General features: G+C 40.7%; 1 protein-coding gene across 1 annotated transcript in view; it reads left to right on the forward strand.

Moving 5' to 3' along the window:
• Nucleotides 1–15,698, forward strand: part of PAK1IP1 (PAK1 interacting protein 1) — a 34,557-nt gene that overhangs the window by 8,101 nt on the left and 10,758 nt on the right. The window contains exons 3-6 of the mRNA XM_089682182.1: nt 369–489; nt 3,504–3,578; nt 8,115–8,167; nt 8,245–8,390. Of these exons, the coding sequence (XP_089538308.1) occupies nt 369–489; nt 3,504–3,578; nt 8,115–8,167; nt 8,245–8,390 (395 nt within the window). The remainder of the gene's footprint in view (nt 1–368; nt 490–3,503; nt 3,579–8,114; nt 8,168–8,244; nt 8,391–15,698) is intronic.

Raw genomic sequence — 15,698 nt, forward strand, 5'->3', positions numbered from 1 at the left:
CACATTTGCGTGCCTATCCAAGATTTAGCACAACTTGATGAATTTGCATACTATCTGGACTTGCCCTTGACTAGTGAAGGAAGTTTATATAGTTTTGTGATTGCTTGGGTTAGTTGTAATGTTTCAGGGCCAAATGATGTAACCTCCGTTTTTTTTTTTTTGTTTTTTGTTTTTTTGCACTTGCCTTTTGTACCTTTTTTGTTATTCAGCTTTAAAAACCTTAATAGAAACCTTTGTAAAACAAAATTTAGCACAACTTACATGAGTTGGGCAATGGTTTCCTGCAGCACTAGGTAGGAACCATAGCTGTTTCAGGTAACAGCCACATTGACAGGTTCCCTTTAATCAGTTTTATTGTGCTTATTCAGGCACGGTTACATGTTTGGAGTTCTATGGCAATACACATCTGTTAAGTGGAGCTGAAGATGGATTGATCTGTGTGTGGAATACTAAGAAGTGGGAGTGTCAACAGACTTTCAAAGCACACAAGTAAGTGATCTGTTCAAGTTGTGTATTCCTGTCTGTCATCAGTCTTTCTTTGACACAGAATTGGGATGAATGGCATCAAATAAGATGTTAGTTTTTCAAATTCTGCCAATGTATGTATACATCGGTACAGCGAAAGGGTTAATCCTATCCTATTCAGGTTAAGATGGTCCTATGCTTGCCACCACAGGTTATTTGTTTTAGGGAGGCTTCTTTTATTATGCTCCATGTGTTGAGCTAAAATTTTCTGAGGATTTAATATTACTTTAAACCTCACAGCAAATGGAGAAAACACACAGTGTCAGGGCAAAGATGCACATATACACTTTTGAAGAACATTTCACTGATTTTTTTTTTTTTTTTTTTTTTTTTAATTAGGACTTTAACCACTTGCCTACAGGGCACTTATACCCCCTTCCTGCCCAGGCCAGTTTCAGCTTTCAGTGCTGTTGCACGTTGACAATTGCATGGTCATGCAACGCTGTGCTCATATGAAATTTTTATAATTTTTTTGAGACAGCGCTTTCTTTTAGTGGTATTTAGTCACCTCTGGGTTTTTAGTTTTTGCTATACAAACCAAAAACAACTGAAAATTTTGAAAAAAAAAAACGTTTTTTCTTAGTTTTTGTTATAAAATTTTGTAAATAAGTGATTTTTCTCCTTCACTGGTGTGCACTGATGGGCACTGATAGGTGGCACTGATGGGGTTTGGCAGGCATCACTGATGGGCACTGAAAGGCAGCACTCATATATGGCACTGATAGGCGGCACTGATAGGTGGCACTAATTGGTGGCACTGACTGGCATTGATAGGTGGCACTGATATGTGACACTGAAAGGCAGCTCAGGTGGGCTCTGATATGTGGCATTGATGTGCACTGGTAGGCACATAATAAATAAATATATATATATATTTATATTAGTGTGTGTGTTTTCTTTCGGGCCGCATTTGCGGCTACGGACGTCAATCACCAGGCCCTGGCCAGAGATTCCCCGCCAACACCCAGTTATCGCCGAGTAACACTGATGGGATAGACCTGTGTGTAAAAATCACAGGTCTCTCTCCTGCCAGCAAGAACATCCTGCTGTGTATTTCTCTGCTCAGTAAAGAAATACACAGCAGCATGTTTACACAGTAAAACACACACAGCACATTATGTATAACGGCACACAGTTAACTTTTGATCACCCCAGATGTTATCCCATTCCTGCCCAGTGTCGTTAGTGCAGTGTTGGTGCTTTTTATTAGCACTGATCACTGTATTGTGGTCAGTGGCAGTTAGTCAGTTCCCACTCAGTGTCAGAATGCTCGCAGCAGTCTCTGATTGCTGCCATTACTAGTATATAAAAAAAAAAATTCAGTATATATACTGCCATTTGTAGACGCTATTAATTTACATGTATTGGGATTTATTTTTAGTCAAGACATGTAGCAGAATACATTTTGGCACAAATTTATTAAGAAATTAAAATTTTTCTTAGTAGATGTGTTTTTATAGAAAAAAGTCAGATTTATTATTATTTTTTTTTTTTTTTCTAAATTGTCAGTCTTTTTTTTTTTATTATGCAAAAAAAAAAAAATGCAGAGGTGATCAAACACCCCAGAAAGAAAGCTCTGTTTGTGGGGGAGGAGAAAATAAATTTCATTTGGGTGCAGCATTGCATGACCGCACAATTTTCAGTTAAAATAAGGTAGCGCCGTATCTCAAAAATGTTCTTGTCAGGAAGGGGGGTAAATCCTCTGGATGGTATATGGTTAAAACGCACAGCAAATGGAGAGCACACACAATGTCAGGATCAACACGCATTAGAGGAGCATTGTAGTCACATGGAGAAACAAGTTACTTCTCTAAAGAGTGCACTGATATCCTGTATTTTTTATATGAAATAGTTTAATGCCCATGTGTTCCATGTTGTATTTTTTTGAGACTGGGATTTGGTGGACAAATACAAATCAGAGACATACAGGAGATTAGAATAACCTGCAGCATACATCCCTTGCATAGATGGGATATCATAAGTATGGATGCACAAATACCTTTTTTTTAAATTTTTTTTTTTTTTTTTTTTTTTGTCGAGTACAAGTACCGATAACTTCGGTCTAGTACTCGCCGAGTGCCAATACTTTGCAGTGCAATTTGAATCCATTCAAAATGAATGGGTGCAAATTACACTGCAAGGAATGGCATGTTATTTGAAGAGAAATGCAGTGCAATTCCTGTCCCCACTACTCCTGTTTGAACCTAGGCATTGCTTAATGATTTCAGCCTGGGTTCACACAGGAGCGGTGTGGTAAATGAGAGGAATCGCTCCACATTCCTGCTCAAATCGCATGCCACTCTTTGCAGTGCAATTTGCGCCCATTCATTTTTTATTGATGCAAATCGCACCGCAAAGAATCAGTTTCGGGTATCGGGAGCATTTTCACGAGTACTCTTGAAAATACTCGGTATGTGGACCGATACTGGTATCGGTTCATCTCTAATCATAAGATTTTAACAACATGGCAACATTTAGTCTTTGTAAACATGGGGGTGTTGGCACATACAACCCAGTGCCTTAACTGCATTCCAAGGACTACAGGAAGGGACTTTGAAAAATGTAGACACGATGCAACACAGTGGCACATACAACCAACTTCAAGGCCATGTACTGACCTGGCCGTATTGCTGTTGTATATACTGTGTGTTGCATTACAGAATAACGTGCTAACCTATTATGTTGTGCATGAGCTGATTTTGGCACGGCCATAATGCAATACTGTCACTCCACTATGTTTACTAAATTTTTACTAAAAACATTGTTTACTCTGAAGTATTCTAAAATGCTATGTAAGCTACAAAACTGATGGCATTAATAAAGCACATTCTAAATTAGTTTTTGTAAAGGGCACATTATTGTAGTGTGAAATAAATAACAAGGAGAGTGGGAAGTTCACAAAATGGTCATAGCAGGTGAGCAGACACAGGAACTCTTGTGCAAAGTCAAGTGAAAATTTTTGTGTGATCTTTCTACAGAGGTCAAGTCCTGTCTCTTTCAATCCATCCTTCGGGGAAATTGGCCTTATCCGTGGGGACAGACAAGACTTTAAGGTAAAGCTGTTAGTGTTATTTTTGTGTGAAAGAGCTATAATCTTACAAATTTTGTTTCTAATCACCAACATATTAAATTAATGTATTGTCTTTTTTGAGATAACTACTTCAAACAGATTGACTTAATAAAAACCATCTTCTAGTATGTGGTATTGTTCTTAAAAGTCTGTGGTTGCATCTTTGAAAATAATGCATTTCCTTTTTTTTTCTTTGCTATTATCTTTATATCCACAGGGTCTGCACTAAGCCATTGAGTGTTCCCTCTAGTTGCTAATGTATGCATATCTATAGGTAGTTAAATTAGTACGAGTTGTATCAAACTGCTTTAAGATGGTCCTATACCTGCTGCCCCAGGTTATTATTTTTTAGGGTGGCTTCTTTTATTATACTCAATGTGTTGATCTAAAATATGCTGAGGGTTTAATATTACTTTAAACCTAACAGCAAATGGAGAACACACACAGTGTCAGGGCAGCGATGCACACATACACATTAGAAAAATAAACATGCACCTGTGATCTGCTTATTGTGGGTGCAATGCTTTACAAGCTTAAAAAAATAAAAATAAATAAACTTACAATAGATACTTTTTTTTTTTTTTTTTTTTTTTTTTATCTGCAAAAAGTTGTGCATTTATATATTAATTAAAGGTTAACCTATCCTTTTAAATGCTTGTTTTCATCTAGGATACCAGTAAACATTAGGAAAGTTTGCTGCTGCATACACACTTATCCTTGATCACCAGATTTGTTAATTCTGTTGATCACATGATCTATCACAACTCAGACTGGTTACAGATCAGTTAGACTGGGTGTCCAGCTGGCCTGTGCAGTAGTCTTCTGGAGATCAAAGTGACTGCCAATGCCTGTAACTGACAGCCTCCTGGCACAGGTAACATGCTGGGAAGATGTTAATTTACAGCAATGATTCATTAAATGTACTGAGAAGCTAATGAGCCAATGTTGGCTTCTTTCTTCCAGTGTTAGCTGCCTGGCTGTATCTGGCTTTAGGTCTTTTTAGACACAGAACTGAAGCTCTTTACTATGCTAAGTAGCCTTAGTGGCCAGTGTGACGTGGGGTCAGGTACCAAGGCCCATTGCCCCAAGTAACTATGTTGCAACACTCTGTACCCAGGTGCAGACATTAAAGAAGGACCTTAGGTGGAGGCACCTGTGGTGTGCCAACTATGTTATATTAGGGTTGCTTTACATTTGAAGGTGAGTGTGACACCAAACACTGTTTGAGGGCACACCTGTCAAATTACGGCCAGTGGCTGTATTTGTACAGCTGCTGCTTCCTTGTAGAGTAACATAGGCTGCCTGCATACAGATTCAGCTGGCTGAAACCGCATAAACCATGCATTTGCACTGTATGGGCCACATCACCCATGTGAATGAGCCCCCACTACCTCATTCACACATAGTATTTCCTCACCTGGGAATCACATGTGGTTAATTACAGCCACAGGAAGCAGCCTGTACAAAGCAATGACAAACTGGCAGACACCACCAGATGGGATTGATGTGGAGGGGCTAATCAGGATTATCAGGTAGGAAGATGGGTTACTGTAATGAGAGGGAGTGGTAGGGGCTCACAGAAAAGGAAGGCTGGCCCTGGGTTTGTGCGCCCAAACAGATTTGCCAAGTTGGGTGAACATGTGGGGGTAGAAAGCTCAGGGTTGGCAGCCCTGGTTGTCGCTGCTATCCCTAACAGCTGGGAGGGGTGGTGAGGGTAGTGCAGGAAGGCCTAGACAGTTGGTGGTAGTAGGGGATTCTATAATCAGAAGGACTGATGGAATCACTTGTCGCCAGGATCTCCTCAACCGAATGATTTGCTGTCTCCCTGGTGCCAGGGTTCGGCATGTGGTGAACCGGGTTAATTTACTGGGAGGGGCTGGGCATGACCGGGCTGTCTTGATCCATGTTGGAACTAATGACAGAATACATGGAAGGTGGAGGCTCCTTAAGGGTCAATTTAAAGAACTAGACTGCAAGTTGAAGGGAATGACCTCCAAGGTGATATTCTCTGAAATATTACCTGTGCCGTGCGCAACTCGGGAAAAACGGGGAGATTAGAGAACTCAATGCATGGCTAAAGACCTGGTGTAAGAGGGAAGGATTTTGGGTTTCTAGATCACTGGGCTGACTTTTCATTGGGGTGCAACCTATATGCTAGGGATGGTTTGCACCTTAATGGCAGGGGGTCTACTGTGCTGGGGAAGAGGTTTATGGGAAGGCTGGAGGAGTTTTTAAACTAGGATCGAAGGGGGAGAGAGAAGTAGATTATAACAGGGTAAACAGATCAGACAGGGGTCCGTACATATTGGTGGGTGGAATGGGTGAAGATGGGGTGAGGACTATGGCAGATAAGAAGGTTCCCATGTTACAAAAAACCCATGGAATTGGTACCATTTGTATGAAAATAAAAAGTGTGCACAAGTTGTCAATGCATTAAAGTGTTTGTTCACCAATGCCAGAAGTCTGCCAATCAAAATAGGTGAGTTGGAAGCTTTGGTGCTTGAAGAGAACTATGATTTAATTGATATTACTGAATCTTGGCTTCATTCTTCACATGACTTGGGCCATTAATATGCCTGACTATGTCCTCTTTCGGAGAGGCAGGGGGTAAATAGGAAAGGTGGTGGTGTCTGTCTCTATGTGAGAAGTGATCTCAGAGCGAGTGTGAAAGAGGAACTAGTTGATGGAGAGTTTGATGAGTCTGGAGCATTATGGGTGGAACTGCACATGGGGGTGTGTACTACAAAGGTAATCATTGGAGTTTGTTACAGGCCTCCCAGTATTATTGAGGAGGTGGGGACTCGGCTCCTTGCACAGATCGAAAGGGCTGCAAGGGCTGAGACAGTGATAATAATGTGGAATTTTAACTACCCGGAAATTGACTGGAGTAATGCTACTGCAGGAACAGTTAAAAGAAAAAAATTTTGAAACCTACTATGGAAAAATTTTGTGGTACAGTTCATAGAGGCCCCAACTAGGATTGATGCTCTACTGAACCTGGTAATCTGAAACCATGCAGAGCTTATTATGAATGTCCATATAAAAGAACATCTGGGTAGCAGTGACCATAACATGATTTAATTTATTGTTCGCTGTAAACAGCAATCACATACGGGAAAAATAAAAACGCTCAATTTTAAGAGCGAATTTTCCAAGGCTGAGAGCTGCTGTCCAGGACTTCGACTGGGAGGGAATATTGGCATCAATGAACACAACACATGGGAGTTCTTCAAAAAGACTGTATGTGAACACACTGCAAAATATATTCCCATGGGCAACAAGTTTAAAAGGCTAAAAATCAAACTTATGTGGCTTACGGCCAAAGTAAAAAAAAACTGTAGGTAATAAGAGCTTTTATTAAATATAAACATGAAGGAATGCTATCATCATTTAAATATTACAAAGAATAGAACAGAATATGCAAAAAGGAAATAAGGGCCGAAAAAATTTAAAACAAACACATTGCAAAAGATAGCAGGAACAACCCCAAAAAATTCTTCAAATATATTAATAGTAAAAAGTTCCGGTCCGAGCATGCAGGCCCTTTTACATTGCTTTATAAAAAGCCTGGATTCTTTATTTGATACACAGAATATAACTGATTACTATTTATAGGTAAAGTTGATCCAGGGAATATCTGATTGCCTCTCGGGGGATCAGGAAGGAATTTTTTTCCCCTGCTTGAGCAGATTGGATCATGCTTTGCTTTGGGTTTTTTGCCTTCCTCTGGATCAACTGTGGGTGTAGGATTATAACTTTTTTTTTTTTTGTTGATGGTTGAACTGAATGGACTTTTGTTTTTTTCAGCCAGACTATGTAAACACAATTGTACACATATAGCCGCGCATCCTGGACACAAACTGGGCCACTCATACACCCCTATACACATGTAACTGCTCAGATTGAGTTTGCATGCATACAGCAATGGCTTCTGTCAGTCTTTCATTGAATTCCACAGGCTGCTGACCATGGCTGTATACAAAGAACCTGTGATTCCTGGGTTTAGAAATACGCTCCTCTTTGACATCGTGTGGCTTTTGTAACTGATGCCTAAATCTAAATGTTTATTTGAACTATTGTTTTTAATGAACATTTATGCAGCTATCGCGGAACCTACAAAATCAGAAGCACCAGTCTAAAAACTTTAAGTGAAAAATACCAAAAATAGTTTGGCCACGTTACCTTAGGTTTAAAGTGGAGTGCCGGGCCTAGCAATGAAAGGGTTAAAGTAAGCAACAGATGATCAACACTGTGGAATAGAGATGAACAAACTAATACATGAATTGCAGCACATTGTTTAATATTGATTACATAAGGCTGCTCTTCATTTAAGTAATATGAGCTGATTTGTTAATCGACTTGTTTGTATGCTGTGGACTAATTGGTTAGATCAATGGGCTTGCTGCCATATTTTTCTGTTCAGCATAGTGTCTGTCATTTTTATAAGTGACTTACACAGGTGCACTACATTATTATTAATCTTCTTTTTTCTTTTTTTTTTTTTCCATTTCTTTATTAGGACCTGGAACCTTGTTGAAGGTCGATCTGCATTTATAAAAAATATAAAGCAAAGTGAGTTGAACCTTTTGCCATTCTGCGCTATATTTTAGAAGATCCCATGATCAAACAATCTAATTTCTTGCTTACAGATGCACATATAGTTCAGTGGTCTCCGAATGGAGAAAAATATATAGTAGTTGTACAGAACAAAATGGATGTGTACAAACTTGAAACCGCTTCAGTTATCGGCACAATCGACAATCCCAGCAGGATCTCTTCTGTGCGTTTTATTACAGTAAGTAAAGCCCTAAATTGGTCGCCTATACTTATATATTCCTCCCATTTTTACCTGCTGTTCTTGTTTTTAATAATCTGTAAAGGCTGATTCCATCTACACTCAATATATCAGGGTTTAATTCCCCAAAAGATTCTTTCCCACTTGTAGATTAAAATAGTGTTTTACCCCAGTAGCTTTTGTCTCTGTCCTCTCCTTCAACATTATGGGGACATGATGAGCTCATTTGTTTTTTTTTTTTTAGTTTTTTCTATGGGCCATAGTAGTGTCTTGCAGTCAGAGGCCTGAGAGATATAAAAAGTCAGCAAATCCGTTTCAGGTGCCTTTGACCTTTTTTAAAAGCCCTATTCCACCCAAAACTTGTTCTTTGGTTTGAGACTGTGTGGGGAAGGGATAGAACTTTGGTCCATTTTTTTTTTAAATGTTTATTTTGTATATAAGGACATAAAACAGGCAATGTTTTGTAATATGCAAGCAGAGAGTCACAGTTATCAACTTGACAACTAAACCTCTGAATCACATCAAGTGTGCCTGTGAATGTATTGGATGACCTGACTTTGCTCTAATACACTGGACAATGTGATGGGTAGCCCTTTAACCGCTTGCCCCCGCCTATAGCAGAAATACTGCTACAGGGTGGCAGGGCTGCTCAAAGTCATGTATAAATATGTGATTTGCATTTCCAGGTTGGGGGCGCGCACCACTATGCCCGTGCCACGATTGGCGGCTACGGATGTCAATCACCGGGTCCCAGCCGGAGATTCCCCACTAGCACCCAGCAATTGCCGAGAAACGGTGACAGGGGAGAGACATGTGTGTAAACAAGGTTACACAGGTCTTTCTCCTGCCAGCAATAACATGTTGCTGTGTATTTCTCTGTATTAATGTCATTGAGAAGTCAGTGGCAGTTAGTCAGTTCCCACCCAGTGTCAGAATGCTCGCCACTGTCCCACTATAAGTCGCTGATCGCCACCATAACTAGTATATTTTTTTTTAAATTCCAGTATATATACTGCCATTTGTAGACTCCATAACTTTATCATAAACCAATTAATTTACACATATTGGGATGTTATTGATAACTTCACCAAAAGTGATATTTGGATAGAATCAGAGACTACACTTAGGGGTGTATTTATAAAAACAAATTGCATAGCTATTCGTGCAGTGAAACTGCTGCAGTTCTGTGTGAAATAACCAGCTGTTGAGAGAATGACAAATTCAGCTGTTCTTAGGCTATTTTCTTTTCTGGTTGAATGTTCTTCAAACGTTATGGGCATTAATAAAGATAGGTTCATTCATAACAAACAGAGTAAATTGGGAAAATACTGCATTATCGCTACTAGATGGAGTGGAGAATCATAGGAAATACATCTTTGCGAGAAGGGATACTAGATCAGTGGTGGTTGAATTGCAAACTTTAGAGGGTCTCAAGTCCGGTCCCCTACACGACACAAGAGCAGTGCATTGAGGTGCATTGCATCAAGTTAGGCAGCCTATTTAAAATGAATAGGCAATAACACATTTTTTGCAACATACCGCAATGCACACACTGAAGAGTTGGAGTATAATAACCCTCAGCATTAGTGTCTGTGACAGTAATAATAGTCCCCAGCATGGTGCCAGTGTTTGCAATAACCACTCTCCACATTGATATTGGTGGACACGTTACTACGAACAATGACGTAATTGGATGCATTAATAACCCCCAGAGTTGATGTCGGTGAGTGCAATAATAATCCACAATATTGGTGTCAGTTGACACAAAACCCCCAATATTGGTGTCAGTGGCCGCAATAATGGTCCCCTGAACCCCCCCAGCTCCCTATTGGTGTTAACCGATAGTGAAATTTGATTCCACCTGCGTTAGTGGTCTGTAGCAATGGTAGTTAACCTCCCCTTCCCTGCATTGGTAGTCATAGCTGTCAGTTAACCCTTCCCCCATGCTGGTTGTTATGGCAGTGAAAGTTTCAGTGCCTGGCATCCAGCTTTCACTCTGCCCAGTTGATGCCCAGTAGCTTGAGGATACTAGATATTGGTGAATGCTGGAGTGAAGTGGCCATTGTTACAAGATCTGTTTATTCGTTCCCTCCAGTGTTCTCTAAAGTTGTTACTTTGTACCTCTTCTTACTAAAGATGTATTTATTTCCTATGATGCTCTGCTCCATCTAGTGGCCATAATGTGGAAATTTCCCTATTCACTCTGTTCATTAGGAATGAACCTATATTCACGATTGATCATAATATTTGAAGAACAGTCAATCAGAAGAGAAAATAGCTTAAGAACATTCCATTTTTGCCCCTTTCTGGGGCAAACAACTGGTTAGCACAGAATGAATGAACATGCAGTTTCACTGTAGGAACAGCTATTCAGAATTTTTTTTTTTTTTTTCTTCAAATGCAGCCTTGGCCAAAAGTTTTGTAAATGACACAAATATTAATTTTCTCAAAGTTTGCTGCCTCATTTGTTATGGCAATTTGCATATACTCCAGAATGTTATGAAGAGTGATCAGATGAATTGCAATTAATTGCAAAGTTCCTCTTTGCCATGAGAATGAACTTAATCCAAGAGAAAAAAAAATTCCGCTGCATTTCAGCCCTGCCACAAAAGGAGTAGCTGACATCGTGTCTGTGATTCTTTTGTTGTTGATTTACTCTGTCATGCTAATTGAAACAGAATTGAAGCTTTAACAGGAGGGTGGTGCTTGAAATCATTCTTCTTCCTCTGTTAACCAGGGTTACCTGCAAGGAAACACTTGCAGTGCAATTACGTTTCATGGTACCTGTGCACATCTGCAAAGGGCATTGCTTTTCTTTGCTGTGCAGGAAAATGCATGCGTTTCTGCACCACAAATGGTGTGAATAAGTCCTAAGGGCCGGTTCACACTATAGAAACGCAGTCTAGATGTGTTCTGGATGCGTTTTTTAATGCTCATTTTTCACGCATTTTTAGCATGTTCCAGTGTGTTTGTGACTCATTCCAGTGCGTTCTTTATGCATTCCAGTTCATTCCCCCCCTTTTCTTCAATTTAATTAGGGACATGTACATTGTGGTGCGTTTTTGATGCGTTTTACCACATTACAGTACAGTTCTGTGCAGAAAAAATGCAGCATGGTTTTTCTGCAACCAGAACGCGCTGGAACTGCAAGCACTGATGTGAACTATGACATTGACAACCATATACTTTCTGTGTGTTTTGGATGCAGAAAAAAAGCGACTGAAATGCATGTTGTGTAAACTGGTCCTAAAGGTTATTCTAGGTAAGGGAACGGGACTGACCATGAATTATGAAAGCAATCAGATTAGTGGTGAGATTCAATTAGGAATCTTAGAATAATGCCAGATTTGAGCTGTAGGTGATAGGAAATGGGACACATTAACTAGATCAGTAAATAAATAGTTAAATAAAAAGACTTGAGCAGTGATATATAGATTTACAGAGGGAACAGGTAATGGCAGTGGGGGAGGGAGGCAAGTTGTATAAGTAAAGAGAGGTTTGTAGCAGTGAAGAGAAAGGGATCAGTAGTCTGGGGGAGAGGAGAGAAACAAAGGTGCAATCAACTATAAACAGAAGGAAACTTGAAAGTGTCAAATTTGTGGAGCAGAGCAGGAGCACAGCTAACATTCAAAACACTGAGCCAATGTGTGATAGAATGAGGCTAACAATGGAATTTAGCAGCTGCAGATGGGCTTGTCAACTGACCGGGCCCCCCTCTGCAGCTGATGGGGCCAGGCTCCCTACAGAAGAGCCGGGGGCAGCAGCCCTGTGCTGAGGACTGGGGTAAAGTAATTTTCTCTGATGAATCCCTCTTCCAATTGTTTGGGACATCCAGAAAAATTTTGCCTGTAGAAGAAAAGGTGAGTGCTACCATCAGTCCTGTGTCATGCCCACAGCAGGGGCGGACTGACCATTTAGGCACTCGGGCACTGCCCGAGGGCCCGGGGACAGTAGTGGGCCCCATAAGATACCCCTGGTACCTTTCGTAGGCTTTTTTTGGGTGTAGTTTGAGTGTGGGCGAGGACACAGGCCCCATGATTTCCTATTGCCTGGGGGCCCCATGAGTTGTCAGTCCGCCCCTGGCCCACAGTAAAGCATCCTGAGACCATTCATGTGTGGGGTTGCTTCTCAGCCAAGGGAGTGGGCTTACTCACAATTTTGCCTAAGAACACAGTCATGAAGAAAAAATGGTACAAAAACGTCCTCTGAGAGCAACTTCTCCCAACCATCCAAGAACAGTTTTTGGTGATGAACAATGCCTTTTCTAGCTTGATGAAGCACCTTGCCATAAGGCAAAAATGACAACTAAGTGACTTGGGGAACAAAACATCGACATTTCGTGTTCATGGCCAAAATCCAAAGACCTTAATCCCATTGAGAACTTGTGGTCAATCCGGGTGAACCCCCCCCCCCACACACAAGTTCTGTGAGACTCCAAGCATTGATTATGCAAGAATGGGCTGCCATCAGTCAGGTTGTGGCCCAGAAGTTAATTGACAGCATTCCAGGGTGAATTGCAGAGGTCTTGGGAATAAAAGGGTCAAACCTGCAAATATTGACTCTGCATAAACTTAATGTAATTATCAATAAAAGCCTTTCACACTTTTGAAATGCCTGTAATTATACCTCAGTATACCATAGTAACATCGGACAAAAAGATTAAAATCACAAGGAAACAGCAGACTTTGTGAAAATCAATATTTAAGTCATTCACAAAACTTTTGGCCAGGGCTGTATACCTCCTCTTAGATTACTTAGATGGGGGTTACATTTACATTAGTTGGATTGTTAACATTTTATATTAGTTAGGGATCTGTTTATACATTTATTTAACACAACTTTCACCCGGGTTTGCGTATCTTGTAGTTAGTGTTTATCTTTTTTATAATATAAAATGAATATATAGCTGCAGAGACATGCAGTGTTAAGAAAAATCTCATCTGGAATCGTTGAATGGAAATTTTTCTTTTTTAGCACAGCACATCCAAATACTTGTAAAACACAAACCGCATCAGGGGTTGTAAATATGCCCACCTTTTTAAACAACCAGATATCATTATGATGGATCCAAGTGCAGCTTTGGGTATTTTGCAGGTGGTGTAATTTAGATCAGAACACATGCTGGCAACCAGTCTTTGTGTTGCTGGCCCTGTAGTGTAGTTAGAAACACTGCTTTGTTATTATGTATTTGTCTTTTAACAGAGGTCTGACCTCTAAACAGCATGTCTTGTCCATGAACCTTTTAAAGGTAATGCTCAGTAAACGCATTGATTCATACAAAGGGGGTGATTTACTAAAACTGCTACAAAATCTGGTGCAGCTGTGCATGGTAGCCAATCAGCGTCTAACTTCAGCTTGTTCAAATGAGCTTTGACAAATAAACCTGAAAGCTGATTGGTTTCTATACAGAGCTGCACCAGATTTTGCACTCTCCAATTTTAGTAATTCAACCCCACAGAGTTCTGATTAGGAGCAGGTCATGCTGCAGATCTAGTCCTTGTTACAGACCAGAAATAAATTAAGAGGCTGACATTGCCAGGCTAGGTGTTTAAACATGTAAACCAGGTATAAATGAATACACATATGTACTGGGTGAAGGGTTTTCCAATGATTAAGAAGGAATAGTGTTGATTGGTGTAAAGCTTTTTTTTCCTATTGCTTGGGTATATGACCTTGAAACATATGAGAAAGCTCCTTCCTTGTTAAGTGTTAAGTCATTCACCTGGAGTCTTGAACTTTGGGCAGTTTTTCTATAAACAAAACCTGTTCCCTCTAAGCAGTTCAAATATACCCCGAGGGCAACACTTTAGATTGTGTTCATGCTCTATAGCAAAACAAGCATAAAATGTTGCTGTTGGAAAAATATAGTGTATGTATGTGTGCTGTTGTGTGTCTAAAGTAACTTTCATATTCCCAACCTAATTTCTCATTTATAAACTGTCAAGTGTTTTCAGCCTCTGTTCCAGAGACCACTAGTAGCTTTAGAGGCTTCTAGGGCTATATATTGTTAACCATATTACGTATAACTGTTTCGTGAGTCTTATGTGCAAGAGTAGAGTTTAGTTGCTGGGATAAGTTGGCCAAGAACCAAAGGATGTCATCACAGGGGTAGGTTGGTGGGGAGGGATGGATGACAGCTGGGCAACAGGTGAGAAACCTATGTTGGATTGGGGATTTTCAGTAGATGGGGTGTGAGAAGCCTTTGGATGGATGTAAACAGAGGAGGAGAGGGTGAGACCGTTAAAGTATCCAGCTGTTTGCAAATTAAATAGGTTTGGGGGGGGGGGGTGTAGGGAGCTGGGGATGGAGGCATGTCAATGGTGGGGAGGGAAGGTTGCTGGGCATTGATTGATGTCAGCATGTGTTGTAGACTGTCCTGCCCATGCTTCAAATGTCCTGCAGCCCCTCCAACTCAGTTTCTGGGGATGGGGTGGGAGGACCCAGGCACAGGCAGGATCTGGGAGCACAGAAATACGTTGGGGTAAAAAAAGCAAAGCAGATTGCCCTGCACATTCCTCGCTTCCCTGTACAGCTGTCCTGAACATTTGCCCAGCTCCCTTGTGCTGCTCTTGCTAGGCTTCCTGCTGTTAAAGTACTTGGCTCCATTTGTTCAGTGTCCGCTATTTGTGCAACAAGAAACCTAGGAGCAACAACACTGGGGTGCGTAGATAAGGGAGCCAAGAGTTGATTTGCTCTGTAGGGGAGCTAGACTTACTCTAGAAATCAAACTTGTGTATAGGGGTACTTGCTGTGAAGGTGAAGGAAACTTGACCCCTGATGGGGCCACCTCTGTCTAATGCTGATGGCGCTTTTTTTATTCACTGCATATTTTAAGTTGATTCAAATTAATACCTAAGTGGTACCCCGAAAAATATACCTTTTTGTCTGGAATTCTGTGTAGCACAGCTGAAGTCCATGGCTGTGCAATGTTTTTAAAATGCAAGGAGGTGAAAAGGATTTATGATCTCATTACAACACAATACACTCCATGTGGCCTAAAGCTGAACTTCAAGTATGTGACAAATATAACCCACCCCAAGGCAAAGCTCCAATGTTCCTTTAGCTTGCTGCATAGGCATTATTACTTGCGTGACTCCTCTCTCCAGCACTCTCCTTTCTCTGAAGCTCCAGCCTGTGAGTAGGGCTTTGCCATAATCACGTGCAGTGCAGAGCTATTAACTCTGTGTTTGTGTGGAGTAGGGACAAGCATGTGACTGCAGCCTGATGCACCTTAGAGAGAAGGCTGCAGGGTACTATTCCCATGGATAAAGGTAGGTATTTCTTATCTGTGCACCCCTAGGCTAAACA

This window comes from Staurois parvus, unplaced genomic scaffold, assembly GCF_062004578.1.
Source record: "Staurois parvus isolate SC_StPar_1 unplaced genomic scaffold, SC_StPar_1.0 ptg000287l, whole genome shotgun sequence".
NCBI lineage: Eukaryota > Metazoa > Chordata > Amphibia > Anura > Ranidae > Staurois > Staurois parvus.